This window comes from Oxyura jamaicensis, chromosome 13 (assembly GCF_011077185.1).
Source record: "Oxyura jamaicensis isolate SHBP4307 breed ruddy duck chromosome 13, BPBGC_Ojam_1.0, whole genome shotgun sequence".
NCBI classification, from domain to species: Eukaryota; Metazoa; Chordata; class Aves; order Anseriformes; family Anatidae; genus Oxyura; species Oxyura jamaicensis.
This window is the reverse complement of record NC_048905.1, coordinates 8869007-8895247: the sequence shown is the minus strand read 5'-3', so window position 1 is coordinate 8895247 and position 26241 is coordinate 8869007. Positions and strand designations below refer to the sequence as shown.

Genomic DNA, 26241 nt, shown 5'->3' with positions numbered 1-26241 from the left:
TACTATGTTTTCAAAAGCAGCCAAAACCTTTTAGCCAATTACTTTTTTTTTTTTAATAGCCAGCAGCATGAATAATTTCCAGCATGGAAAATTTCTGCCTAAAGAGCTAAAATTGGCATAGAATCATAAAACAGTCATATAATAAAGGCCTCCAGCAACTGCAACAGTCACTGCTACCAAGCCTACCTAGAGCATTTTTTTCCACTGTGCTAAGAGGATCTGTTTCACTCCTCTCCTTTCAATCCAATTTCCACTGTACTGCACCACAAGTTTAAAATAAGGACACCAGGAAGCATGTGCGATAACAGGGAAGGAAGGGAAAAACCACAATTTCATTCATTCTTTCAACAGAGCCAAAAAGGAGCGGTTACTTTTTTTTTTTTTTCTTCAACAAAATGCTGAGGGGAGCAGGGAAGGGGGATGTGCTTGGTTTGAACTTTCCCATCTGTACCATGATACTGTAAAGCAACTCTTCCTCTAGAGGTGCCCCAGGGTGTTTTGCAGACCTGTGATTGCAGCACAGCCAGATTGGCTCTCTATCTCCAAGCAGCCTCTGGTGACAACGACTTCCACACCTAGGAGCAAGCACTGCTCAAGCCGAGATGCAAGGGGAAGAAGAGAAGGACAGACACAAACATCCCTGTATGCCTTTCCCCACAGGCAGCCAGGCAGGCCACACAACAACAAGGACCCAGCCCTCCACAGCTGGAGGAAGGCACTGCTTTGGCAGACACACACCACCTTGTTTGCCCCTCTTGCAGCAAACATCCTAAGCTTGGCTCCAACCTTGGAGCATCAACGAAGATGATGAGATGCTGCGGAGAAGGAAGAGCTGAGCTCCATTTCCTTCCAGCCCTGGCCACAGCCCAACAGCTGTTCCCTGTTTATTTACTTTCATATTTCCTTGGTTACACAAGCAGCTACTCGCAGCTTAACCCCTGCCTGCACCGGCAGCGACCTGCGCTGCGCTGCCCACCTTGCCTTGCCCCGGCACGATGCTGCAGGTCAGGGGGAGGGCTGCTGAGGTCCTGCTGGAGCTGGGCTCTCAAAAGGGCTCAAAACATGGACATCCTCACATCCAGGGCTCTGCAGCAGGTCCCTTGTCAGGCAGGGAACAGTGCACGTCTCGCCCAAACCCACCTGCACACCCACACCGACAAAGGCTTTTCATGTTGACCCGAAGCAAACTGACCAGCTGGACCTGCTAAAGCCATCAGGATTCCCCCAGGCTTACTTTGCTATGCGGGCCCAGATGCGCTGTAATTTTAGTAGCCTATTTGTGTCGGGATGCAGCGAATCCCCAGCCGCTTAAAGAGAGGCATCCTCATTCCTGGGCAAGCACAGCACCCATTGAGATGAAGCATGAGGCTGCCCACAGCTTCACACGAGCAGGGCGCTGGAGGGTGCCCAGCTCCTCTCCCAGTCCCACACGCGGGCCAGGAGGGATGTGCCAGCGAGTTTTCTGGCAGGTCCATAGATCACTTCGTGCATTTTCCTTTCTCATCTGTACAGAGCCTGTTCCAGCAGCTCAGTTTGCGTTTTGGCTCATAAAGCTCAGCCAGACCCCTTGGCTCATCTCCACAGTACAAGGAGGGGGTGGAGAACACCCTTTGCCTGCTCGCCCAGAACAGCGGCTCTGGTTTTCTGCAGCCCAACCTGTCCTAATTGCCTTTCCAGCCTCCTCCTTCATCGTCCTCCCAGCTGCCCCCTCTACCCCACTCCAGGAGGTAACTGCTAAAGCAGTGCACCTCACCATGTAACGGGAGCTCCCCGTTGCTTGCTCCCTGAAATGCCAACCTATGGCACAGGGACCCCAGGAACTAGCGCTTCTCAGCAGCACCCCATTTTGGTGTGCTAGCAGTTGGGAAAAGGCATGTGATTAGTTCCACAGGAGTGGAATCTGGGGCAAACTCTAACACACACACACACACACACACACACACTAAAAAGTGACCCACTACCACTTGCACAAATTTCAGCTGTGGGAATTCAAACACACCTGTATTCCCCTTGAAGCCCAGGGAGTGAGAGACAAAACCAAGACTTGGACGTGCAGAAGCCCCAGGGTGTCCACACTGCATCGTGAGAGGCACCGGAGCTAAGAGTGCAGCTTTTGAAGTTGCTTTGTTCTTGCTTTTCCAAGGATGTCCAGTACTGCATTTAAGTTTCCTCAAATCTAAACATTTTCTGGTACATTACAAAAGGAATGCTTGCCCCTAGCAAAAACATAAACCATTCTTGGCAATTTACCATGTCTTTCAATACGCTGAAGTCCAAAACCCAAAAACTGGAGAAATGCTTACCTGCAGGTCGAAGAACTTGCTGTACCGTCGGTAGATGACTTCTGTGGACCCATTGGACCAGGTGACTTTGATAATGTACACCTGTAGGGAACAGAAGAAGAAATCAGATATGAGTGACAGAACAACCCATGGCACAATCCAATGGCTGCTAAACAGCTGGGCATCAACCAGGGAGCTGCACAGAACACTTCAAGCAGCAGTTAAAGCAGTTTCAGCAACACTAGAAAATAAGCTTGAATTATTAAGCTCCATGCTACAACTTATCTGTCTACAAAATGCTCATTCATAATCATGAATTGAGACAGCTCCCTATCACTAACTATAGGTATACAACAAACGTGAAAGGGTGCTTCTATGTAAACATACAGTTAGTCTCTCCAGACACGTGATGAGGTAATAACAATGCCCTGGTGATCCCACCTATGGCTGCAGCGTTGTCTGAGCCCCTGATCTCAAACCTGCAGCCTGCTACACACTCCCCAAGGCCAGTCTGCACCCCAGAACAGGGCTTGCAAGGAGAATTCAAACCCCATGCCATCCAAAACTCTGTTTTCCATAAGCAGCTTTGCTGTCACCCGGAGGTTTTGCTTTCTGAGGCTTGCTGGGGTGCAGATTGCCCTCCTGTTACACAAAATGCTACACAACTAATCTCAGCAATTCTAGGTTATTCACAAATCATGTGACCAGGCTTTTACTGGTGATGAATGAGGGAAAAAAAAAAGGGGGGGAAGAAAATACCCCAGCTTTATTAATCTTCCGTGAAAGACAACCAGCAAATAACAGAATTGGGAAATTACTTATTTAATGTCCTTGCTTGTTGTTCACAGAAACCAGAGATGACCCTTGATGAGATGCCAGAATAACTCTCAAGTGTTGCAAACCTCATCCTTCACTAATTGATAGCAGATTGGGTAAGCAGAACAAGGGTATGTTCATTTTTCTTCTTACTATCATGTTTCCACATATTTCCACCAGAAATTCCAGTATTAACTCACTGAGGCAGGAACAAACTATTCAGAAGCCCAGGTGAACAGACCTGGTAGAAACTTCAGTCTAACATAGTGAAGAGTGAAGGCTCTTAGGATGGTGATGTTCTGGTATTTAGAACACAGTCCCTTAACAGTTTCACAATGTTTCCCCCAGAGACACATTTTTTCCAGATGCTGGAACACAACCAACATCCCAGCCCAATATCCAAACTCAAATACCAGGAGACTTAAATGGCTAGCACAACAGTAAACTCATTGAGCTAACCAAATGTACTTGAATACTGTACTAAAGCTCTAATCAAAAGGCCCCAAAGGGCTGACACAGCACAAGCTACCAAGGTGAGGGGACTCCTAAGGAACCACAATCTCTTCCCAGTGGAACCACTTACAAAGTATGATGGAGAAGGAGGCAGCGAGATGAAGCACGTGCTCACTGCTAAAATAAAGAAATGCATCAGTTTCAAGCCAGCAGTTCAATGACCACTTGTCTTAAGCCAGATGCTCAACTCAAACACAGCTGCTGCTGCTTTGCTACCTTGCGGTGAGATGGCTAGGAAACATGACCACCACCTTCTCCCAGGCAAATTCAGAATCACCCGGCTTCACCTCCTGGGTCTTATTCAGCTAACCACAATCCTCTCCTTTTACTCGCAAAATATTCTTTTTAACTGAAGGACCTGCACTTTCTGCACACAAACTCAAGGAAGACAGAGGACTCCTGCAGTATGGCATTTGGAGCAGCTGTGAATATCTGGATATACAATGATAAATTACAAGAGGGGCCATGACAACATGCTCAGTTGCTACCAGACATGGCTTGACAAGTATTTTCCACTAGATCAGGCCAATACCTGTTTAAGCACATGCCCCTAGACCTCAACAGGTGAGACAACTTGGCTGACCTTAGTTTACAACGAGAACAGGTTAAGTTGCATGACGTGGCCTCAAATCCCTGAGGGCATCTGTACAGGTACCACTACTTGGTGACACAAAGAAGTCGCGTAGCCCTGCTGAACTTAAGGCTTGCACCTACTGCTTACATTTCATGGATCATACCTTCAGCAAGCCAAGCGTTAACTTCCTGCTAAGCAAGCATCCAACTGTCTTTACCCTCACCCCAGGACTTGCGGGCAGGCCAGCATGAGCTCATTTTGGTTGGAAGCTCAGCTGATATCCCAGCTTTCTTACCAGTCCACAGCACTTCATGGGGTTATATCACTGCTGGCTGCATGCCTGGAGAACGCCTTCCACTGGGGCAGGAGGAAGAGCCAACTTTTCTTCATTGTTTATTCTTATTCTGCCTTTATTTGGAGTCAACAGTTTATTAGACTGGGATTTTAATCAGGATGTGGATTTGCTCAAGCCAGAATGAATTCAATACTCAGAAGGGTAATAAAGCCATGAGATTTGAGGGCACACCATGCTTTATTATGCCCTTTGTAACTGATGGAAGGAGACCTTCTCCCAGCTGATGAGCTCACTCCTGTTTTGCTGGAAGGCAGATCTCCCTGGGGTCAGGATAATGGTTTCATGCTCATCCCATTCAAATGGCTGACAGGTCTCTGGGGATTTCTCCTCATCTATCTGTGAAAAACTGAGGAGACGGGAAACCCCGCAGAACAGGGAGATCCTCAACATCCATAAAAATACTGTCTTCATGAAGCTGATTCCCTCTCTACTTGTGAGCATCCCTTGTCCTTGACTCCAGTGGCCCGGCCCCACCCCACCAAGGTACTCTAGGCCAAAAATGCCCCAGCTTTTTGATAATTCCCCCCTGAGGGATAAAAAAAGAGACACCAGAAAGCAGAACTCAGGTGTTCATTCATTAACTAGGAAGCTGCAGATTTTGAAAGGGATAAATAGTACAGTTGGCCACTCTATGATGTTTTCACAGCCCCAACAAACTCAGTTTAGCCCTGGTAATGACAGGGACTGCACCAAGCAGCTTGCTCCTGCAGAGGCTGCTCTGAGGAGGGGCTTTATCCAAGCCTGGCAGTGTGGGTGAGGGCATGTGGAAACTTATTTCATGGGGCTTCTCCAGCTTCAAGCGAGCACTGCTGGAAGGGGAGAGCCACAGCCCAGGCCCCACGGCTCCTGGAAGGGTGGGGAGGGCCCAGCAGATGGCAGGGAGGCAGCGGGCCGCCGGGTCCAGGAGGGGGCTGCAGCCCCATCACGTGGGCCGGGCCCATGGCCAAAACCAACAGGCGAAGCTATCTAAATATTTACAGGCCCGCCCGGCACAGCGGTGGTTTCTGCACAGTGGAGGGGATCTAGCTGACTCCGTGAAACCCGGGAACCGATGGCTGCCCTCCCTCCAGAAAGGAAACCTCGCTCTCCCCATCCCGAGGGCCCCCACCCCTTGCCCTGCTCCAAACCACACTGCCACATGCACATCACATCAAACCAGGCTCGATGGCTGAAGGCACCCTAGGCCACACTGAGCTTTGGGACAGGCACTAAGCACCAGGACTGAAACTTCCCCAGTTTAACTGTGGCCATAGGTCATGGCAGCACAGCTGAAACTCACATCCCTGCTTCCGAAATTGCTGAAATGCAATTCAGTGTTTGTCCTGCTGAAGCCTGAGCTTCAGGTCAGGGGGAGCACTCAGCCAGGAGACACTGTCACAAGTAGCCACCACCAAAACAAGGGAACAAGGTCTCCCCCGTGCCTCCATGGGGCTCCCTGTGGGTGGTGGGGAGACCAGAGGCCACGGGGACATGCTAGAGGTGGAGGCTTGTTCAGCACTGCTGGGGAGGAACACTTCACAGTAATGCAAAGAACACCATGTGCTCCCATCCCTTGGAGGGATGGAGTGGAACAAATCCTTCACAGAAAATGGAAACCAACAGATGCGAAAGGCTGAACTCTGACAGACACAGCAGTGTTTTGGCTCCCTAGACTTCCTGCAAAGCTCTACATTACTAGCAATTGGCCGTATACCAACTGTTTAAAAATTACTGATGAAGGAGTTTACCACCAGGCCTCCAATCTTCCAAGATATCTCCTTGGTCATGTTCGAAACCAAGTACCCTAAACAAGAATATAAAGATGGAAAATTAAAAACAAAAAATCCTGTAGTTCTCCCAGCCCATCCTCTTTATTCACCAGCTTGGTCCCTGCTGTCTCTCCCATGGCCTGGTGTGCTGCGCAGCCCTCCTGCTGCTCCAGCGTTCCTGGAGACACAGTTCAGAGGGAGACTGAGCCAGTGGAAAGTGGGACTGAAACCCTTCATACTGGAACTGTCAGAAGTGACAGGTTGCTAAAAGCAATGCAAATGGCGCCTGGCCAACTGTAACAGAGCTGTCAACAAAAGCTGCCAGTCAGCCCTCGTGGCAGCAAGGACTCTGGCAACTGTGGGGGAAGCGTGCTGGCAGCTGGAGAATGCTTCCCTGGCTCCGCGAGGGAGACCTGTGTTCCCCACAGAGCAAGCTGGGACATCCCTTCTGGGAAGGAGGACCATAAGAGCCAGCATGGCAGGCACCAAGGAGGCTCCTCTGCTCACCCAGATGCTGGGCACCACCTGGAGAGGCCATGCGAGAGAGCTCATGTGCAAACCCACAGCAGTCAGAGGCCCAGTGGCTGGGAACTGAGAGAAAGGGGAGAAGCCGCTGCAAATGATTGCTATCTGAAAGGCAACCCAGAGATTTTTATTTTTTCTCCTTTTAAATAAGTGGAGCAGCATGCCTGAGGCCTGGGAGTGCTCTTTCCGAGACTGATAAGAGCCTCAGTGCTGCAGATAACAGCGGCTTCTGGCGACTTCCATTGCAAAAAGCAGCTGAGGACTCTGAAGGCCTTCACAGGCCCTCAGTTTAACACTTCTCCAGGAGGCATGTTGTCATATAAAATCACGGCTACAGAGCACAGATGGTTCAAGGGGCTGACTTGAAGCAATGGGATCAAGAACAGATACTAAATAATAATAATAAAAAAAATAGTTCCCCATTCTTGAAACGCAAGTCCATATGACCTTCTAGAATAACCATGTCTGAACTCCCTACGTAAACACAGTAAGGACATGCACAGAGCACAACCAGGAATCTGCCTGGACTGCTCGAATCTGGGGAAGAAGGCAAACCACAGCTGCAGGAAAGCCCAGAGCTGTGGCTGCAGCCTCTCCCCTCCCACAGCCTCTCCAACGAGACTTGGAAAACATCCCGGCTGTGGGGGTACGTGTACTGCTTTGGGGAGAGGACAGGCGCTGTGAGCTCTCTGAGGGCACCCCAGTCCCCAAGGAGGCTACAAGCCCACCCAACACAGCTCAGCCCCATCCTGCCATGTCAGCTTGAGCCCAAGGGCAGCGCACCCACACCCACACAGCACTGCCAGCCAAAACTCTTTCTGCAGGCCGCCCCAGCACACTGCCAGAGGCTGGCTGGCAGCAGCCCCCGCTGAGCTCCCATGTCTCTGAAACAACCCCATGCCCATAGGGAAGGCAGGAGTGCCTGAGAAGGGGAAACACGACTGCAAGGGATTCTCCTCCTGCTCACGTGGCAGGAGGAAGCCCTCTCTGGCAGCAAGCAGGGTGTGAAGCTGGAGTCTCAGCCACTGGGGGATCCGGGGCAGCATCCCGCTGGCTCCCCTCCATACTCCAAGGCTCTCCAGGTTCAATGCCAGCCAGATGCACATGAAGAGCAGCAGATAAGAAAGCGCGGTTGCTGTCACCTACAAAGACACTTCCACAAGGGTCCAGAACACCCATCTCTACCCACCCATCACTGACAAGCATCAGTGTCTGGCCACAAAGGTTCAGCAGAGGTCCAAGGGCACAGACAGATGTAACAGCCTCTAGCAGACAGAGCTGTCTGCAAAGCTGTTTCAAATGGGTTTGAGTCTGTGTGGTCCTGGGCCCAGAGAGACCATGTACAATGAACCTCTCTGTGGAAAACTCCACAGATTTAAAGCATCTTTCGCCAGCGGAGGGGAAAAAGCATCAGTCTCTTTATTCCACATGCCCTCTCCCACACCCTGAGACACAGGGAAACAATGAGAGAGCCTGGGGAGCCGACAGCCCCAGCCACGAGAAAGGAGCACCGAGAAATTCAAAGGGGCAGAGAAACCAAAGCAGCTGAGGGAACAAACCAAAACAGAGCAGGGTTTAATATAGAAAAGGGAGTGGGAAATTGTAAGAGGAAAAGAGAAAAAAAAAAAAAGAGGGAGGTGGCTGGAAACAAAGAAAGTTCTTGGCGGCGAGCTGCTGTGCTTGGCCCTTCTCCATCAGCCTTCTCTGCAGCAGGAGAGCAGGGCTGCCGAGGGGAGCAGGGGCTCTGGTGTTTCAGGACACCATAACTCAGAGCAGGAGGGACAGCAAGCCCCAGCTCCATCCTCAAAGACCGTGCCAGCCCTGCTCTGATGACAGGAAAAGCCAGGAGAAGGGCTATACTGTTTCAGATGGCACTGGGAAAGCCACAGAGAAGCAACAGATGCGGGACATTTCAGATGCTGCTGTGATTTCTCTAGTCTAGCAGAAGATGGGGGAAGAAGTGGCAAGACAGATTGCAGGGAGGAGGTGGGTAACAGGGATGCAGGTGGCACAAGGACAGGAACATCCACACTGTCACATCATATAACCAAAGGCCACGTGCCCAGGAGCTGCTCAACTACAAGCCAACCACATCCCCCAGCTCTGACTCAACCCTTCCACTGTATCCTCCTTACAGCTCCAGCAAGCAACAGCTCATCCTGTCCTGCTGTTGCAAAGCTGTGCACAAGTGTGTGGTCACACAGGTCACAGGGACCCCAAGGACAACCCACCAAGCCCTGCTCAACTATGGCGCAGGCTCCTCTCACCAAACATATACACCGTCTTGTTTGCTCTGAGTCATGCTGAAGGTCAGACATATGGATGCTTTTGTTTCCTATTTCCCACTGCTACATGAAAGGGCCGGAAAACAGATATACCCTCCAAAGCAAAGCTGTGAGGGACCAAGGTCACCAGACCCCTGAGCAGGCAGTGCAATGGCCCTGACGCTGAAGTTCACTGCTGGGTTTGCATATGAGCACCAGCTTTCCAGTCTGCAGGCAGAGCCTCAGCAGATGCTTGCCAGGCAGGATTTGGTCCTTCCATTGACCTGTGACATTCAATATTTTCACCAGCATTAGGTAATGCAAATAGGGAAGAAAAACAAAGGAGAGTTTGCATTTGATTGTTGGTTTCACCCACAAAGCCAAAAGTGCTCCATGAAGCCTCAACTCTCTTGAGAAGCAAGAAGTGGAAAGGATCAACAATCAGATCTCTAACACTGCACAACAGACACAAGGACAGATCCAAATTTCACCCCATCTACACAGCTCCAGACACCCTGCCTTTGGCCTGCCACAAGCAGGAGAGCATCAGGCAACTGACAGGAAACAGGACAAGATAGAGCAGAACCGCAGGACACAGCAGCAGAACAATGCTGAGGATGCTAAGAGCCCTCAGACTCTCAGGGCCAAAGGCCAGATGCTCAGAAACTCTTTGCAGCAGCAGAGGCTCCAGCATCACGGGTTCAGCCTTGCTTTATATGGCCTAGTTTCACTTTTCCCCTCTTTAACTCTTTGCTTAGTTAACAGCCGCTGGATGGATTTCACTCTATTCATTTTAACCTCCTGCTTCCTCTCTCTCAGTGCACCCAGCTCCTCTGGTTCCCCACAGGACATTCCAACCATGCCGGGAGCACGGTCACCCTCCGCAAAGAGCATCACACTGGGGAGAGTCATCCCCCGATGTCCTTTTTAAGCCAAACAACCGGTGTGATTCACAACAGAAAAAATAAAGCAGCATGGTGACTTGGGGCCAGGTCCCCTCAGATCTCTGTTCCAATGGACCAAGTCAGGACTGGGCAACTCTGACACAAGCCACGGGACAAGCCGTTCAGAAGGCATCTCCTGCTCTATACATATAAGGCACTGAGGAACGACTGAATCTGTAGATCAGCAATCTTCTTTCCCTTGCCAGTGGAGCATTCTTCTCCGAATACTGAATAATCAATTCCAGATAAGCAACGGGGTTGGGCTGCGTGATGAATTAAACCACAAATAGTCTCATGACTACAAGGCACAGGAGCAGAGAAGATACCTAGTAACACTTTACAAATTCACAATTAAAAACAACAACGCATTAATTTTTTGAATGTGGTTTTAATCAAACTTGTTTTAAAATACCTATAGACTCTATAACCTAGACTCCAAATTCCAACACCCACAGTTAGTTACTTTTACAAGGCAGCTGCAGATACAAATGAGGCAGCTAAATATGCGTGCATATTCACCTTGTTTAAAGTTTGCAATCTTGTTAACTGAGCCTGTAAAATAAATGTATGCTGTACACTTTGTTTAAATTTTCCTTTTTCGAAGTGATATTTGCGTGCATTGAGGCTGGGAAAGGAAGTCCCTGCAAGAGCACAGTCCAGGTTTTCCAAAAACCTAGCAAAAACATACAGCATGCTGCTCTTTCTTTCCCCCTGTCAGACGTATATATAATTTTGTTCTGTGCTCTTGAGCAAAGATTTAAAACTATGTAAGTTGTGGAAGTATTCTTAGTGGACAGGATCATAGGAACGAAGGTGCAATTCAATGGCATGGTTATTAACACACAGAACAAAATGCACAAGCTGCAGCTGTATTACAAAGAAAGCTCCTAAAGCTTCCTTAAGGGCAAGAAAACAACTAAGATCTAGATTTAGTAAGGAAAAGCTGTATTTTTGAGACTTCTACTAGGAATAACAAACACAAAGCTATAAAAAGATCCTGCATGAAGTCCTTTAAAGGAAAATTTAGTCTGTTTCAACTACGGTTTTGTTTTGGGTCTTTTCTGAATAAACATCCATTTATCAGAATTTGAGACTTGGCCAGACAATAGAAATGACAGTCTGCTACTCTGTCGCCCAGAACGATTATTTTTAAACTCTGCTTTTGGATTTTGTCTTTTCAAATGATTTCAATTTGCCATACGGTCCTGGAGCCCTTCACTGCCAGTGTCCCTGAGCGCTAGACCTCCGGGACATGAGCTGTAATCACTTGAAATGTGATTGCATGGGAAATGTCACTGCAGGGTGACCCTCACCCTCTGCCTGATGGGAGGGAGTCTTTCTTCTTCACTCCAGTAATGGGCTCCACTGGTCCCAAGCTCAGTTGTTCTCCTGACAGAGTCCGAACAGTACATCCAGCAACACGCACCTGCCAAAAAATCATTTCTCCAACTGCCCTTTACATTAAAAGTAAAAATATTATTTTAATATATCAATTAAAAAAAGCTTAAATATGCAAATGGCACAATGTAAAGACCAGGGTTCGGAGGTCAGGAGAGAAGGTGCAACAACAATACAGTGAAAAATGGTTTCACAGCTAGTAGAGCAAACTCGAGGCTCCTATCACTTGGAGCAAGAATCTAGGTTATCCTTCCCCTCTTGGCCCTTCTCTGTGTACAATCTGAGTTGGTTTGACAAGAACAGGAGGCAGACGTGTTGGCCTCACACCGTGCCAACACTACAGCAGTAAAAACCTTCCAGGAGTACAAGGCTCGCTGCGGGGACGAAAGCAGCGACACAGCAGCACTGCCTCTCTCTTCCGCTGGGAAAATGCACAAACATGCATTTGACTGGCAAGGTGCAGAAAAACACTAAGCAGTGTTAGGGTCCCAAGTTAAATCCTGACACAGCACACACAAAGGTAGCATTTGGGTACCCCCACCCACCAGCACGCACCTCGTGGGGTCCTTACCCTCGTGCGGGGCAGGGCCCTGCATCAGGGAGCGATGCTGCTCCTGGCTCTGCCTCCGTCTGAGCAGCCCCTGGCCTCTCCCAGCCAGAAAAGCAGCATCAGCCAGCTGGGAACGGGCCATGAAGGGTTAGGAAAGGATGGAAACACAGAGGCCCCGTGCAGCCTCTGTCCCTGGAAACTGTTACATGTGACATTTCTCACAGGGCTGCGAAACTCAGAGGCGTTTTGAGGGTGAAAGGCCGAGGCAGGGATGGAGGGTGAGCTGTGCTTACAAAGAGCAGCACCGGGAAACACAGGGAGAAGCGTCACTGCCCAGCACCGAAATGGCATTTGATCACTTTTTGATAAGACAGGCAAATACTTCAAAACCACCCCTTCCCCCAGTTTAGGAAATGCATCTCCTGCTTCAAATCAGAGCTTGCAAAAGCACGAGTTTTTGTCTCGGTTGCACAACGCTCTCCGTATCGATTACCGAGGTGATGGCTGAACCCCGCCAGCCCGAACAGAGCTGGCCTCTTCCACCCCCACCCCACCGCAGGAATAAACAAGGACTTTGAAACACTGGTTTGCTATCGCTTCTCTGGGAAACTGGAATGTCACGGTTTTCTGCTGTGGCCTCACACAGCCGTCACAACTGCACCTTTGTCCAGCACAAAACAAAAGCCTCACGGATGCAGAGCGGAGGCCAGACCCAAGCGTTACAGGTCAGCCGCAGGTCGGGCAGAGCGGAGGCCACGGGAGGAAGAGCCACAGGGCTCCTCGCGAGCTGCTGCCTCCAGGGATGGCAGGAGCACATTTATCTCGGAGAGCAGAAGCGAGCAAAGGTTTAACACACGCACTTTGTGGTTGACTTTGCTTTGCTGTTTGCCAACAGATACAGTCTGAAGTGAGATGACTCAGCCGGGATTTGCTGCCTTCCTTTGCAGAGGAAGGGAAGAAAAAAAATGTTTTGATTCCATATAATTAACTGGCTTTGTGGATCTGCCTCGTTCCTATCGATCCCCTCTAGCAAGGCGAGCGCTCCCATTTACTCCAGCACTGCCGCGGGGAGGCCGCTGCCCGCCCCTCCCCGGGCTCAGCCTGCCCTGGCTCGCGCGGCCGAGTTTGGGTCCAAGACAAGTACAGGGAAAGGTTAGAGGCAGAGGACTCGAGCTGCCAGTTGAGAAGGGAGTGGACAGCCAAGCAGCCGAGCTGCACAGCTGACTGTCATGAGCTCTGTGCAGACGCATCTCCGCTGTCTCCTCTGCACGCTCAGGATCCGGCCGCGGGAGCTGCCGCCCCGCTGCACCCACCCAGCGATACGTCTTCATAAATACTGCTGTCCCCATTTTCCAGCCTGATAGGATTGTTTGTGCCATGCCCAGCTCCACCCGCTTCCCTGCTGCAGAACTGTGTGGGGACCCCGGTGGGTGAGCAGGGATGGTGCCCAAACGGGACGGAGCCCAGCCCGCGGGCTGCATTTCCCAGTAGCGGGGACTCAGATCCGGAGGGACAGCAGGAGCCCAAGGGCTGTGAGGTGCCCTCAGCCCCTGCAAAGTACAAAAAGGCCCAGAAGAGAAAAGGGAGGAGCAGCCCCAGGCAACCCCAGCACACCCGTTACGGGACCTGAGGGCGATGCAAGAGATCTGCCAAGACAAACACAAACACACACAACTCATCAAACCTCCTCACGTACGTGTTCCTCCAGACCTGATGCACAGCCCAGCTAGGGTGAGTAAGTCTGGGGTGGACAGAGCAGGAAGGGGGCACATCTGGAGCTGGGGCCAGGCTCGGCCAGATGCTGATTAAACCACAGACAAGGCAGGAAAGGATGAAAAGGTGATAAGGGGCTGGGTGGTGGCCACCACATCACAGGGCTAAGGCGCTTCCCCGGGTGCGAGGAGGGGATATCGGCCCTGTTTATCCTCTCCTCAATCCTGGCTACAGCCAGCTTGTTCTTTTGCTTTCCTCTGACTGTTGCTGACCGCCAAAAGCCAGCTGGGGAGGGGCCCAAAAAAAGCCCCTGATCTGCACAGAGCTGCCCGGCTCCACTGACATGAGGCACTCCAGCTGAGCGCATAGCTCGTCCTTGTAACCCAAATGCAACACGAACAGTGTGTCACTGGGTCACCCCGGTCTAAGGCGAATGGGGCGGGGAGAACATTTTGGTCTTTGTTTTACAGTTGCTGCCAAGATTCACCCACAAGGTCTCCATGGATGCCTGGACGCGCACCAAAGTGTAAATAACAACAACAATAATAATAATGAAAAAAAGCTCGAGAAAAAGACAGCCCCGCAGCTGTTGGGAAGATGCCCTGGAGTGTGCAGGAATGTGCTGCCCGGGGCAGCGGGGCAGCAGGGGTGCAGCGGGCACGGAGCCATCTCGGCAGGGGACAGCGGCACCGTCCCAGTCACAGGAGGATGGAACCGGGGGGGTCCTTCTGCGGGGACCCCACAGCCAACAGGATCCTGACTCCCCCCGACTCCCCCCGCAAACGCTGCCCCTCACCTATGCAGGGACACTTTCCGGGGGTGACTCCAGGGGTACAGGCTGCCCCAGCACCCCCCTAGCATCCCCAGTCCCGGCGGCACCCCCTGGCACGTCCCAGGCCACGTTCTCCCCCCACTTTGCCCGGGTGGGGAACGGGTCCCGGTGCCGGGACAGCCCCAGCAGCGCTGCCCTCCTCCTCCTTCACCTCCCACCGCTCCGGAGCTCCCCGGGGACCGGCAGCGCCCGCCCTTTGTTTGCCCAGGGCCGGGCCGGGTGCGCCCCGAGCCGTGCCGAGCCGTGCCGTGCCACTCACATAGTGCTTATTGGGGATGCGCCTCTTCTGCACGTCCAGCACCTTCACCTCCGCGATGCTCCTCCTGGGCATGCCTCTGCCCCTCGCAGCCCGGCGCCAGGGGCCCGGCGGGGAGCGGTGGCGCTGGGGGAAGGCACAGGCACACGCAGCCGGGACCGGAGCTCGCAGCCGTGCCGAGCCGAGCCGAGCCCAGCCACCCGCCCGCTGCCGGGGGCGGGAGGCGGCCCCGGCCCGCCCCGACCTATCCCAGCCGGCGGGGCGGCCCTACAAGCGCCCGCTTAAAGGGGCGAGCGTGGCCGCCCGCCCCACGCGTGTCCGCCCCGCCAAGGGTGCAGCTGGCGCGGGGGGCACCCGGCCGGCTTCTGCCTGCCCGCCCCACGCCGTTCTCTATCTCCAAATCGGGGGGAAAAAAATGGAAAAAGCTGGCGTTGATGCGGCAGCATCGGCCGCTTTGGGCTTTTTGCTGTAAGTCGCCAAGGTCAGCGACCTGCTGCTCGTGGCTCCCCGCGTCTGATGCTGGGAAGCACAAGTTGTGGCAGCCCACGAGCAGTGCTTTTCCAAATAACACGTGTGGGAAAAGGAGTGTGAGGCAGCCCAAGCCCACTGCAGCTGCTCCCTTTCTTACCCCTTCTGCTCTTTTGAAAAGCAGCATCCCGAGGTGATGTCAAAGCACAAGAGTCAGTCCAGTGCTGGTCAGGGGCAACTTGGCCATTTCTCCAGGAGAGCACGGCTTCTTTGGCCTTATCTGCCACTCTTTGCCCTTTGTAGGAAGCAGTAGGGAGTAGAAGAGGGTCCAGGATGATGCCTCCTGCCTGACATGTGGGACCCGTGTGTGGGCTCCACACCCAGGGTTTGATCCTTGACCCTACTCTTGTCTCGTAACAACTGCCCCCAAGGCTTTGCTGACGTGGTTTCCAGCAGCATCAGCCCTAAGGCATTTGGGGAATGAATTGAGTAGAAAATAGAGGCTTTGTTGGCTGTTGGTATGGTCAGATCACAAGAATGGCCTTATCCAGGACAACCTCTGTATCCTTTGAAGCTGGGCACTGAGCCACTGCACCCTACTTGTCCCCAGCAGCCCACTCCATCGGGCTGTGCCCTTGGCACAGTGCAGAAGACAAGGCAGCGACCTGATGCTTCTCTGCACCAGCACCACCCTCGGCCTGCTTCTTCGCAGCAGCTTCTCGACACATGGCATAACCGCAGCTCTCTTCCCTGTTGGGCTTTTAATTACGTTATAAAGTTACCCAAGACTCATGCTGGCAGGTCATTAGCTTTCATATGAATTTAATTTAATCATAAACAACTCATCTCACTCCTTGGCAGCTCCTTAAATGTGGCCCCTTTTTTTTTATGCTATTAGCTTTGCTAACACCACCATGGAGAATCAGGGAGGTGGAGGCAGGTCGCCAGGGATTTATTGCCCCCTTGCCCTCCCGAAGCTCTCATCTTCATCCTCTTTCCCCTCAGTTCAGTGCAAGACCTCCGTGCCCCTGCAGAGGAGGTGGCTGCAAGAAGGATGCGAGGCTGAGAGAAGGGGAAACTACACCATTGGCACCTGCTGGCATGCCCGACTGCCATCATGGGGTGCATGAGGATCAGTTGTACATTGCTCCCCTCCCTGAGTGCTACTTAAGAGTCAAAGCCTGAGGAAGCACCGGGGCAGACAAAAGGTGGCAGAACTGCAGCTTTTTGTCACTTGGGTGGTGTTTTGCAGGCAGGAGCAGATAAAATTCTATTAGTTTTAAAGCCCTGTTAGATGGGCAAATAATCTGAAGGATGACCAGAAAATCATTGAAAGCAGCTGCGTATAGTGTCGGTAAGAGAAGAAACTAATAGTGAGGAAATGAGGAACACTGGAGAAAGTGGGAGTAAGAGAGGAATTAAACAATTCCTGGTCTTCGTGTGCTTAGAAGAGAAACGGAGCGGCTGGCGGCACTGCTGCTGAGCTGGGTGGAGGAGAATGTAACCTGAAGAGCTCAGGATTGAAAGGCTGGGCAAGGTGATCATGGGGAAACAGTAGGAGGTGAAAGGACATGAGAAAAAAAAAAAGAAAGGCACAGAAACCTGCTAAACAATGCAAGGTGATGGGAACTGTGTGAGACAACTGAGTTACAAATCCCACAGCTGCCCTCCCTCCTGCTTCAGGTGCTGGGTTTGTTCTGTTTAGCAGTGACTGCTGGATGCCGGGCATCTGCAGAGAAGGTGCTTGGGCTGCTGGTCATCTGTATGCAGAGCTGCTCTCCTGCGTTCTGGTAATTTGGTTTTACAGAGTGCACAGACTGCCCCTACATCCCTCGTGCTCTGAAAGTAACATAGCCAGGCTGATCGTTTTGCTGCCCGGTCCATCTGTACGTTAACACAGAGCCATCTAAGACACCTTGGCCTCACGACCACGAACCCCAGGATCAGTCTGTGCATGCCCAGGAATGTCAGTGAATGTAAACACCAGTGTAAAACAACACATGCAGCGAGTTCTCAGTTTCTCCTGCTTTCCTCATCAGAAAAAGGCTGGTTACAAAAAAACAGTTGTAATTAAAAAGAAAAAAAAAAAAAAAAAAAGAGAGAGAGAGAGAAAAAAAAAAGATGTAAAGAGCAAATCAAGAACATGATAACAAGTATTCAAAGAGTGTTTGTACCTATAGGTGTAGCATCCATGAAGATGCTAAACTGTGTTTCTTGCCAGATTGGTTTGGCCTAGTTTTAGGAGCAGGGATAGCTGTGGCACAGAGGGACAGGGTAGGACTGCCACTGCCCGCTGTGCACCCGTCACCCTGCACAGCATGCCAGAATAAGGACCAGGAGCAGAAGCAGTGAGACCAAGCAGGGAAGTCTGTGAGACAGCTCTGAAAAAGGAGCCTGATCCCTGCTCGTGCTCCTGTCATCTCATGCTGGCCACAAACCTGGGAGATGCCAGCCCCAGAACATCACATTAGCATGAGGCAGGCAGTAGCTTTGGGAGGGTGGGAAATTGGGAAGGTTCTGCCCATTTTTACAGGCACAGCGCCTGTTCCCTGCTCTGCCCTCCATGAGCCAATGCCCAGGCACTGCAGAGCACCATACTGCCAGAGCCCCTACACGCTGGCCTCCCCCTGCCTTTAATCCTGGCCCTGCAGACACCAGTGAGAACCCACAAGAGACAGTGAACAACACACAGCGTGCCTGGGAAGGAGACCTTGAGAGGGGCTTGAAGCAGCCCGCAGGAACACTAACAGGCTTCTTCTGGGGAAGCTTTGCGCTCACCTCCCCCTTCTCAGGAGGCACACAAAACCGTATGGCATCCCCTTGCTGATAAATCCAGTTCCCAAATGCCACAAGATCTCCCTGTGGAGATGTATGAGACTGAAAGCAAAAAGGAGAAGGTATGAATGAGCTCTCATCGCATCTTGGACCCACCTGCTCCAGGGCTGAGGCCCTGTTTTTCTGCCTCCACCCTCCCAGCTCCTTTCTGTGCACTGCTCTGGGTGCAGTGACATGCTGCTGGTCTGTCGGGCCATTCCTTTACATCTGGTGTAAATCACACGTATGAGATAGCCAGCTTGTTATGCACAGGAGGTTATTATTTTATCTGTGTCTTCCAGGGCAAACCCACCCCGGGCTTACAGACACTGGCAGAGAGCCAAGGGACTGCACAAAATCAATCGGAAGCACTTAAGCATCAGCATTACTTACCCAGCGCCATAATCTGCTTAGAGGGGGCTGAAGTGACTCCATGGCACCTGGACCCCAAGAACACAGACAGCATCTGTGGCTCGATCACTTCCGAGCACCCAGGAACAAGCAGAGGTTGGAGATGATCACAGCTGATGCTGTCAAATGGCTCCTGTGTTTAATTAGCAGGTCTGGTGAGAGCTGTTGAGAAGACAGAGGGTGGCTTTGCATGCTGACCTGGTCACCTCCTGTGGGAGGCATGCCAGGAAGCCAGCTGGAGAGCCTTGGCTGGGTCTCTGCTGCTCCTCAGTTGTATTATCAAGGCACTTGTGATAGCCCTGGAGTCCTGTGCTTGCCCCACACCTCTGGTACAGTTGCAGGAGCAGCAGGGATGTGACAGCAGAACATCCCACACTGAGGTTATGTGGTACAAGGGTACAGGTGCAACTGGGGGGAGTTTGGGGATAAATGAGTTGTTCCCTACTGCTGGGTCACAGCTGAGCTGTCCCCTGTGTCTAGGAGGTGTCAGAAATGTAGTGGAATGAGAAATGGTGCCCCAAAATCACCCAGAGAAAACAGCACCTGCAGCATTTCTGCCACAGCCAGTCCACTATTTCTGCTTGCTTTCTTAATTTAAGAACTGTGAGCGTGCTCCTGGTCCTCCCTCACATCTGGGGCAAATGCATTCATCTTCCCCGAGCTCCCTGACAAAGACGAGTCAAAAACAGTGTTCTTACCACAACACTTTACAGGGCAGGCTGCTCTTGGAGCACAGCGAGGCAGCAGTTACACACGGTATTGCCACAGCTGTCTTGCACCAGTTCTCAGCCACCTCCAGCAACAATTTCCCACTGCTTTGACCCCAATATTGCCAGGCTCAGCGGTGTGCATGGATGACACCGAAGGCAGCCAGCCTGGCGGCAGTGCTCCCCTCCTGCACGGAGGTCTCGCAGCAGGCAGAAGCAGAGCCCGTGCAGGGGGACCTGGAAAGCTCCCGAGGACAACGCTGGAGACAAAGTACTGAAGCACCAAGGAAAAGCAGAGATGAAGGCAAAGGTGTGCCGGAGCAGATACCAATCTCTGCATCCAGGATTAAAGCTGCGCGAAGGGGCCAGCCGGGGCGGCCGGCTCAGCGTGCGTGCCACCTAGTGCCCGAGAGGGGAACGGTGGCCGGAGGTTAAACCTCGTCCCCAGACCTTGTCCCCAGACCTTGGCCCCTGCAGCAGGAGAACCTGCAAAGGCATACTGGGGTGCAGGGCATTTTTGGAGGGAGCTCTTGTCTCCAGCTGCCCTCCTGCAGCGAGGGATGGGGAGCGGATGCAGCAATAGCAGGAGGGCAGCGGAGGCACAAAGCCCAGCTCCGTGGCCCTCCCTGCCTGCCCTGATTTTAATTCCCCCTGAGAGCATCGCTGTCCCCATCACGGCAGGAACACTGCGAAAGGCCCTGAGCAGCTGCGAGGATGTGACAGGACAGAGAAGGTAATGAGGAGAGCCGAGAACAGTACAGCTTGTGCAGCACCACATACTTCTCAGGGCTGTCATCTATTATTATTATTATTATTTTTAATAAATAAAGATTTGTCACTTTTGCTCTGTTGTCAGTGTTCCACCAGGGCAGGTGGTAGATAATGGTTATTTCTGGAATATACAGTACTTTCCATGTATTTATAAATTAAGTATCCTCACAGTTGAAGCGCCCCTCAGGCACTGCCAAGGCCATGCAGATGAAGTTAAATACCCACCTGAGCTCCTGGGGGAGACCATTTTTGACCAGTGTGCCCCAGGGGATGGTGCACACTGGCACACATAAATGAAAGAAGTGGTTAATTATGTGTCCTCAGCTAGTTCATCTCTTGCTATCTCACGGAGCAAGGAGACAGGCACCTTGCTCTCATCCTTCTCTCACTGCAGTGCTGCCCAATTAAAACCCCAGCAGCCAGCTGGTTTGCACCAACAGCTCCCTCTCCCTTTCACCACCTCCCATTTGGGCTCACAGCCTGCACTTTCATGTAACCAGGGTGGACCCAGCTAGCAAGGTCACTTCTAGCATGGCAGAAGTTGGTAGGTTCTGGAGCAACTTTCCAAAAACCAGGGGAAAAATCACAGCAAATTCACCAGCTCATTTCAAAGCTGCTATTGCACAGTGTGTCCCTGCTTGGTGCAAGGCATCTGTGTGAAAGAAATAACTAAACCTGCAGGTAAAAATCTCTAAGCAGCAAACAAAGACCACACAAGCCCTAGGGCTGGTTACAGAAGTGATAGGAGCTTTTCTGAGCAGCCTGGGGGAGCAAGGAGAGGTGTCCTCCCCCACACACTTACAGGGGAAGACAAGGTTAGCATCTTGGTCTCATGACATGTCCCCAGATCCAAGCAAAACCTCAGCGAGAGCAGCAGGACATAGTGGGGAGGAGACAGTGAGGCAGCCCTAGGACATCCTTGTCCCAAAAAGCGTGGGAAGCGAGGCATTTGTCTGGTATCTTGTGTTAAAGACAGACAACTTCAACAACAACAACCAAAAAAAAAAAAAAAAAAAAGGGAAAAAAGTCATGCATGCATAAACAATTTGCACTCTTCAGGCAATTGTATGCAATACTCCCCCTTCACCAAGCAGAGGCACCCGAGCACTGTTCTAACACAAGGAAGCCACCGAGGAAACTGCTGCTTGACGCGGGTCTGCCACAGTTCCAGCTTCGGAGCAACGATGTTACTGTCAGTGAGCTGCAGCGCACGGCAGAAGTGTTTCTGAAACAACTAGCTGCATTTTAATGAACTGGAATTTCAGCCTTGCAAGGTTCACATGCCAGAACTGGCTGCGGAGCTTTCCATAAGTCAGCAAAACCCAGACTGTAAAAGCAAAACTGTGCTGATCTGAGGCCACAGCCAGCAATCATGCGGGAAAGCAGACACACGCCTGGGTTTCTCAGTCTATTACTTTATTAGAAGGCTCTATACATCAGTGGTCACCCACTAAAGACATTTTACAAAATATTAAAAAAAAAAAAAAAAAAAACTTTTATTCAAAGCCACATTTTAAAAAATGGCACCCCACCTCCCCTCAAAAATAAGTTGGATTTATTCATGGTTACTTCTGAACAGGAAACATCAAGGCATCCTCTTTTTCAAGGTGGAAAAAATAAGCACCCTGTAAACATGACAATCGTAAGACGTGCTCCCCTGCCCTCTTCTAGGAGAAGGGCTTGGTGTTAGAGCCCCAGCACACCTGGAGAAGGAACTGAGAACAGGCAAAGGGCAGGGGACAAACCATTCCCACCCTCTGTTAGGGAAAGCAAAACTATGTTGTTAGCTCCAGGCTGCAAGTAAGCTGGACTGGAGGAGGGGACAACCGATTTACCTTGTGGGTGCTCACATCAGCCCTTTAAAAGCCCTCATACATTCTTATGGCTGTACAACATCCAGAGAAAACTGATGTTCCTGGGCTGGTGCAAGAAGGCAGTCAGAGAGGCTACAACCCCCTTCAGCAAGACCAGGTACATTATGAGCAGTATGCTGCAAGACATCCTGCCACTAGTCACAAACAACACATGAAAGGCCAGGCCTTGGGTACTGACTTCTGCAACACCACCATTTCATGGAACAGCTCCAGCTGACCCCAACAGGACAGGGAACAAAGCCACCGGAGCTGCTATCACACATTTCTATTGCAACTAAAATGCTGACACCAGCACATCGTCCTGGTTCAGGAACACCCCCTGCATTCATTCATTTTAATGTTAGCTAACAACCCGGTGCTGTCATTATATCTGAAAGGCACAGTCAGTGTTTTTGGAGACGGGACAGGCAGTCTCCCTAGGACAGGCCAGTTACTGAAAAGCCACTAAGCAGTCTGCTGGCAAAGGGGCCCAGCCCTCAGAACTCTGTCTAGGCTACGTTTGTTAATAAAGACAATAATGGTGTGGATTCAGAAGAAACTTGGAATGGCCCAAATGGATGTAGTCTTGCTAGTTTGCAGGAAGCTTATTAATATTTATTATGAACTGTAAATGGGTGGTGAATGCACTCCTCTGATAAAGAGCTGCTAGAGACCTGGGGACTGGCTCCTTCAGCTAGGCACCTAGAAGTGTAGCATGTCACATACCACCTTTTCCTGAAATGCTGGTATGTCTCTGAACCTTACATGTGAGATTTTAAAATAACATTTTTTTTTATTTTAATTTTTTAGGGGACATTTCATTTTGCTAGGGAAACAGGCATTTAACAGTTGTCTGGAGATAAAAGAGAAAAACTTAAGTGCTACCATACAACCTTTGGTCACTGCCATTGCATAAGGAGGGTGCTGCCCAGTGAGGTCTCTGTCCCCTTACCCAGGTCCATGCTCCGGGACTTGCCCAGGAGCTCAGCCAAGCAATGCATGGTGCATGTGGGAAAAGAAAGGCAGCCCAGCCGAGACACAGCGCCAGGGAGCAGAGAGGATGGAGGGCTGGACCTGCCGCTGTTCTGCCTCTCAGCAGTCTGACCCTAGGCTGAAAGCTCAGAGAGTCATCAGGAAACTGTGGCACTTCATGAGAAGATGAAACATCAGTGGAGAAAGTGATGCTGAAGGTAACGAGCCACCATGACCTGCCTGCATCTCCTCTTCCCTTGCTTCAAGAATCCTTTATTCCTTCCTGTAACCCTGACTGCAGAGTGGCTGACCTACCTGCCCCCATGCAAGGCACTTACAGTAATATCTCAGGCACCTGTGTGACCGTGAGGGCTGTGGCAATGACACCCTTCTGCCCTTCACTGACTAAAGGCACGTGGTTGTGGCCAACACCTCGTGGTGTCACCGCAGGACAGGACACCATTCCAAAACTCCCCGTCTGTACACGCACATACTCTTCTGTAAGAGACAAAAGCCTGCACAGTCTGTACTAGGAGCAAGAGAAAAAAAGGAACCCAACCCTCCCTGCTCAAAGGAAAATAAAAACAAATCGCTGTCTCCCTTGAGCACAAGAAGGCCACAGTCGATACAAATAAGGTGAGTGTGGGGGGCCACAAGGCCAAGGTTAACATAAGACACCACCAAAGCTGCTTTGCCTCAGGCCAGCCATTTACAGAGGACCAGGAGGAGAAGGAGCAGCCTTGAGGAGAGGCTGCTGGCCGTGGGCTGGGTGCGTGAGGGCCTGCCCGCTCCTCCTGCTCGGGGCTGTTACTGCTCCAGCCCGAGCTGACGGGCCTAGTGAGCACCAGGCTCACGTCCGAGGCGATGCGTTCAGCTAATGGTGCCAGTACAACCGCAGAAACGTCCCTCCCGGCCTCCTCACTGAGCAGACCAGCCTCTGGAAAAGCCAAACCTTCCTGCCAGCACCCCACATGAAGGACAGGCCATGTTTCTCCCAGACAGAGCGAGGGGACAGGCGGGTGCTGTCGTGAGCAGAGGCTTCCGAGAGGGTCTTCCAAGTCCAAGAGGCCCCCCTGCAGCCCAGGAGGACATGGCAAGTACCAGCTGGGGGCCTGCCAGCTGCCACCTGGGGGTTAGGAGCTCTCTGTGGAGCTGAACGGGATGAACTTGGCATGTTTGGTTGGGGATGCAGGGGTCTGTTCATCTGCCTCCTCGCTCAGCTTGAAGAACATCTCCTGCTCACGCTTCTTCTGGTTCAGCTCATCCTCCAGGGCCTAAAGCAGAAGGGAACACACACAAGAGATGTGTTTGGCATTGTACTCGAGCTACAGACTTTGTCCCCCTTGACCAACCAAGCAGGACACCACGGGGGAGGCCATACCTTCTTCCGCGGCCTCAGCTTGTCCCGCCACTCCTTCATGTGCTGGTTGTGGTTCTCGTCCAGGGACTTAAGCTTCTGGGTTTCGTGTTCAATCAACAGGTGACACTTTTCATTCTAAACACAGACCACAAAACAAAGCACTCATTAAGAAGCTGGGACTCTAAGTCCTGTGCTCTGGCCGGCAGTGCATCAATCAGCCAGAGGCATTCGGAGCTCTGAGCTCCAGGGCATGTTGAGACACGGCCACAAAAGCCTCTAAGACAAAGCCAAGGGATGCCAGTTCTAGTTCTCTGCAGCCACTTCTTACAATGGCCAGGACTTTTCTGCACCCCTGAGAGGCCAGACCAGGAGGCATGAGTACCTGCAGTTGCTGGAGCTCATTCGTGTTGCTCTCGCACTGGGCTAGCATGTCCTTCATCTGCGTCTCATGCTTCTGCTGCTGGTGCAGCCGCTCTGCCTTTTGCCTTTTCTCTTCCTGCTGAGCAAACTGGAAGAGAAGAAAGCAGAAGCGTGTGTAAGCATCGCTTCCCTGAAGCCGGTTAAGAGACCAGTCAACTTATAGTATAAGAAGGAAAAGAAAAGCCCTGATGATGCTCCCCAGTGCTACTCACTAAAGCAAAGACCTCTGTCTCCTTGCAGAGGGTTAGAAATTTGGGAATGGTCACTTCTTTCCGACTTTCCTACCTCAGAGAAGTAACTGTACCCTCAAGCCAAGCCTCAGCCCTGGTGTCCTTTGCACGGCCTGACCTGTTTTATCTTCTCCCGCTGCTCGGATGCGCTCCCGCTGGAGTGGATGTGAAGGCTCTTCTTGTACATGGCCATGCGCGTCTTCCCTTCGCTCCGCTGGATTTTGGGCAGCCGGGCCTTCTCCTGCTGTTGCCGAACCTTCAGTTGCTCTACCATGCGCTGGTTGTATCGCTGCATTTGCTCCCTTTCCTGCAACGGCCCAGGACAAGGCATCAGAGCAGGAGACACACATCAGGTGTGCCAACCTTCACTCAGTGCTGTGGGAATCCACCGAACCTCATACCGGACAGTGAGACGTTTCCAGAAAAGCCCCCCAAATTCACAGCTGCTTCTTGGACGTTAAATGCAGGCAGCAAAGAATATACATCCCAAGCAAGTATGCTGACCCCAGTGTTATTCTGGTCCCTTTGGACTAACTATGACCAAATCCCTCAACACTTAGTCCATTCTCCACTCTCATTTACATCCTAAAATGGATGCTTTTAGGGGGACCCTTGCCCCCACCGAGCAGCAACTGGCACTGGCATAGGAAGGAGCTAACTCCTCACCTTCTCATGCTTCCGGAGCAACTCATGCCTCTGGAGGAAATACTGGTCCTTCAGCTGCTGCTTGACAAGCTGGTGCTTCTCCTGTTGCTGATGCTCTTCAAGATCCCAGATGCACGCCTCCCGGTCTGAGGAAGGGAGAAGAGTCAGGAGAAAACCCACCCAGGCCTCCCAGCTTGGTCACACGCAGCATCCCAAGCACGAGTGGTCCCTACACACGGGAGCAGCACAGCAGATGTGGGGTATGACTGTTCACCACCTGTTTTCCAAGAGAAGTTGGTTGCAAACCATATCAGAGAGTCATTCTCGTAATTACGAAGCCTAATTGGTTCATATTTGTAAAGCACTCTGAAGATTAAGATGCTAAGTATTATTATTGTTAAACATTTAGACAGGATCTGGCAGGGCTGTTCTTTCTAAATCCTATCCTGCCAGCTTGCAACTCTGCCACAGCATCTGTTGCGTGGGAAGAACCAGCAGTGGATAAGCCCATCGTCACAGCATTTGCTTTCTTCCTTTTCAGCCTTTGCCACCCACCTCTCATGAGCTGCTGCTTTTTGTTGAGGCACTCGCGCTCCTTGTCGCAGATCTCTTTTTTGTTCTGGGCAGTTATATTCTTCATGGCTAGCTCCAGGTCTTCCTTCTGCTTGGCCAAAAACTCCTGTTCCTGGAAGCAAACAGCAATAGCACCATGAGCCCTCCTCTTACTGGAACATGAAAAACATCTGGTGGCAATTTACAGACTGCCAGTCCCTCAAGGGAGAAGGATGCTTCAGTCTGCTCTGCCCTGTCCAGTCTCTGA

General features: G+C 51.5%; 2 protein-coding genes across 9 annotated transcripts in view; both read right to left on the bottom strand.

Annotated features, from left to right (window-relative positions):
* Positions 1-14976, bottom strand: part of SH3PXD2B (SH3 and PX domains 2B) — a 71792-nt gene extending 56816 nt beyond the window's left edge. For 4 of the 7 annotated variants that reach the window (XM_035338350.1, XM_035338349.1, XM_035338351.1 and 1 more), the window contains exons 1-2: positions 14774-14975; positions 2304-2384 (exon numbers count right to left, since the gene is read on the bottom strand). In XM_035338350.1, the coding sequence (XP_035194241.1) occupies positions 2304-2384; positions 14774-14845 (153 nt within the window). In that variant the 5' untranslated portion in view covers positions 14846-14975. Of the gene's footprint in view, positions 1-2303; positions 2385-14773 lie in introns of all 7 variants that reach the window. The other 3 variants (XM_035338348.1, XM_035338353.1, XM_035338352.1) reach the window with 2 other exon arrangements.
* Positions 14977-21336: 6360 nt separating this feature from the next.
* The window catches only part of STK10 (serine/threonine kinase 10), a 47766-nt gene continuing 42861 nt past the window's right edge, over positions 21337-26241 (bottom strand). For both annotated transcript variants that reach the window (XM_035338346.1, XM_035338347.1), the window contains 6 exons: positions 25977-26106; positions 25443-25567; positions 24895-25083; positions 24509-24634; positions 24148-24261; positions 21337-24040 (listed from right to left, as the gene is read on the bottom strand). In XM_035338346.1, coding sequence (XP_035194237.1) covers positions 23900-24040; positions 24148-24261; positions 24509-24634; positions 24895-25083; positions 25443-25567; positions 25977-26106 — 825 coding nt within the window. In that variant the 3' untranslated portion in view covers positions 21337-23899. The remainder of the gene's footprint in view (positions 24041-24147; positions 24262-24508; positions 24635-24894; positions 25084-25442; positions 25568-25976; positions 26107-26241) is intronic.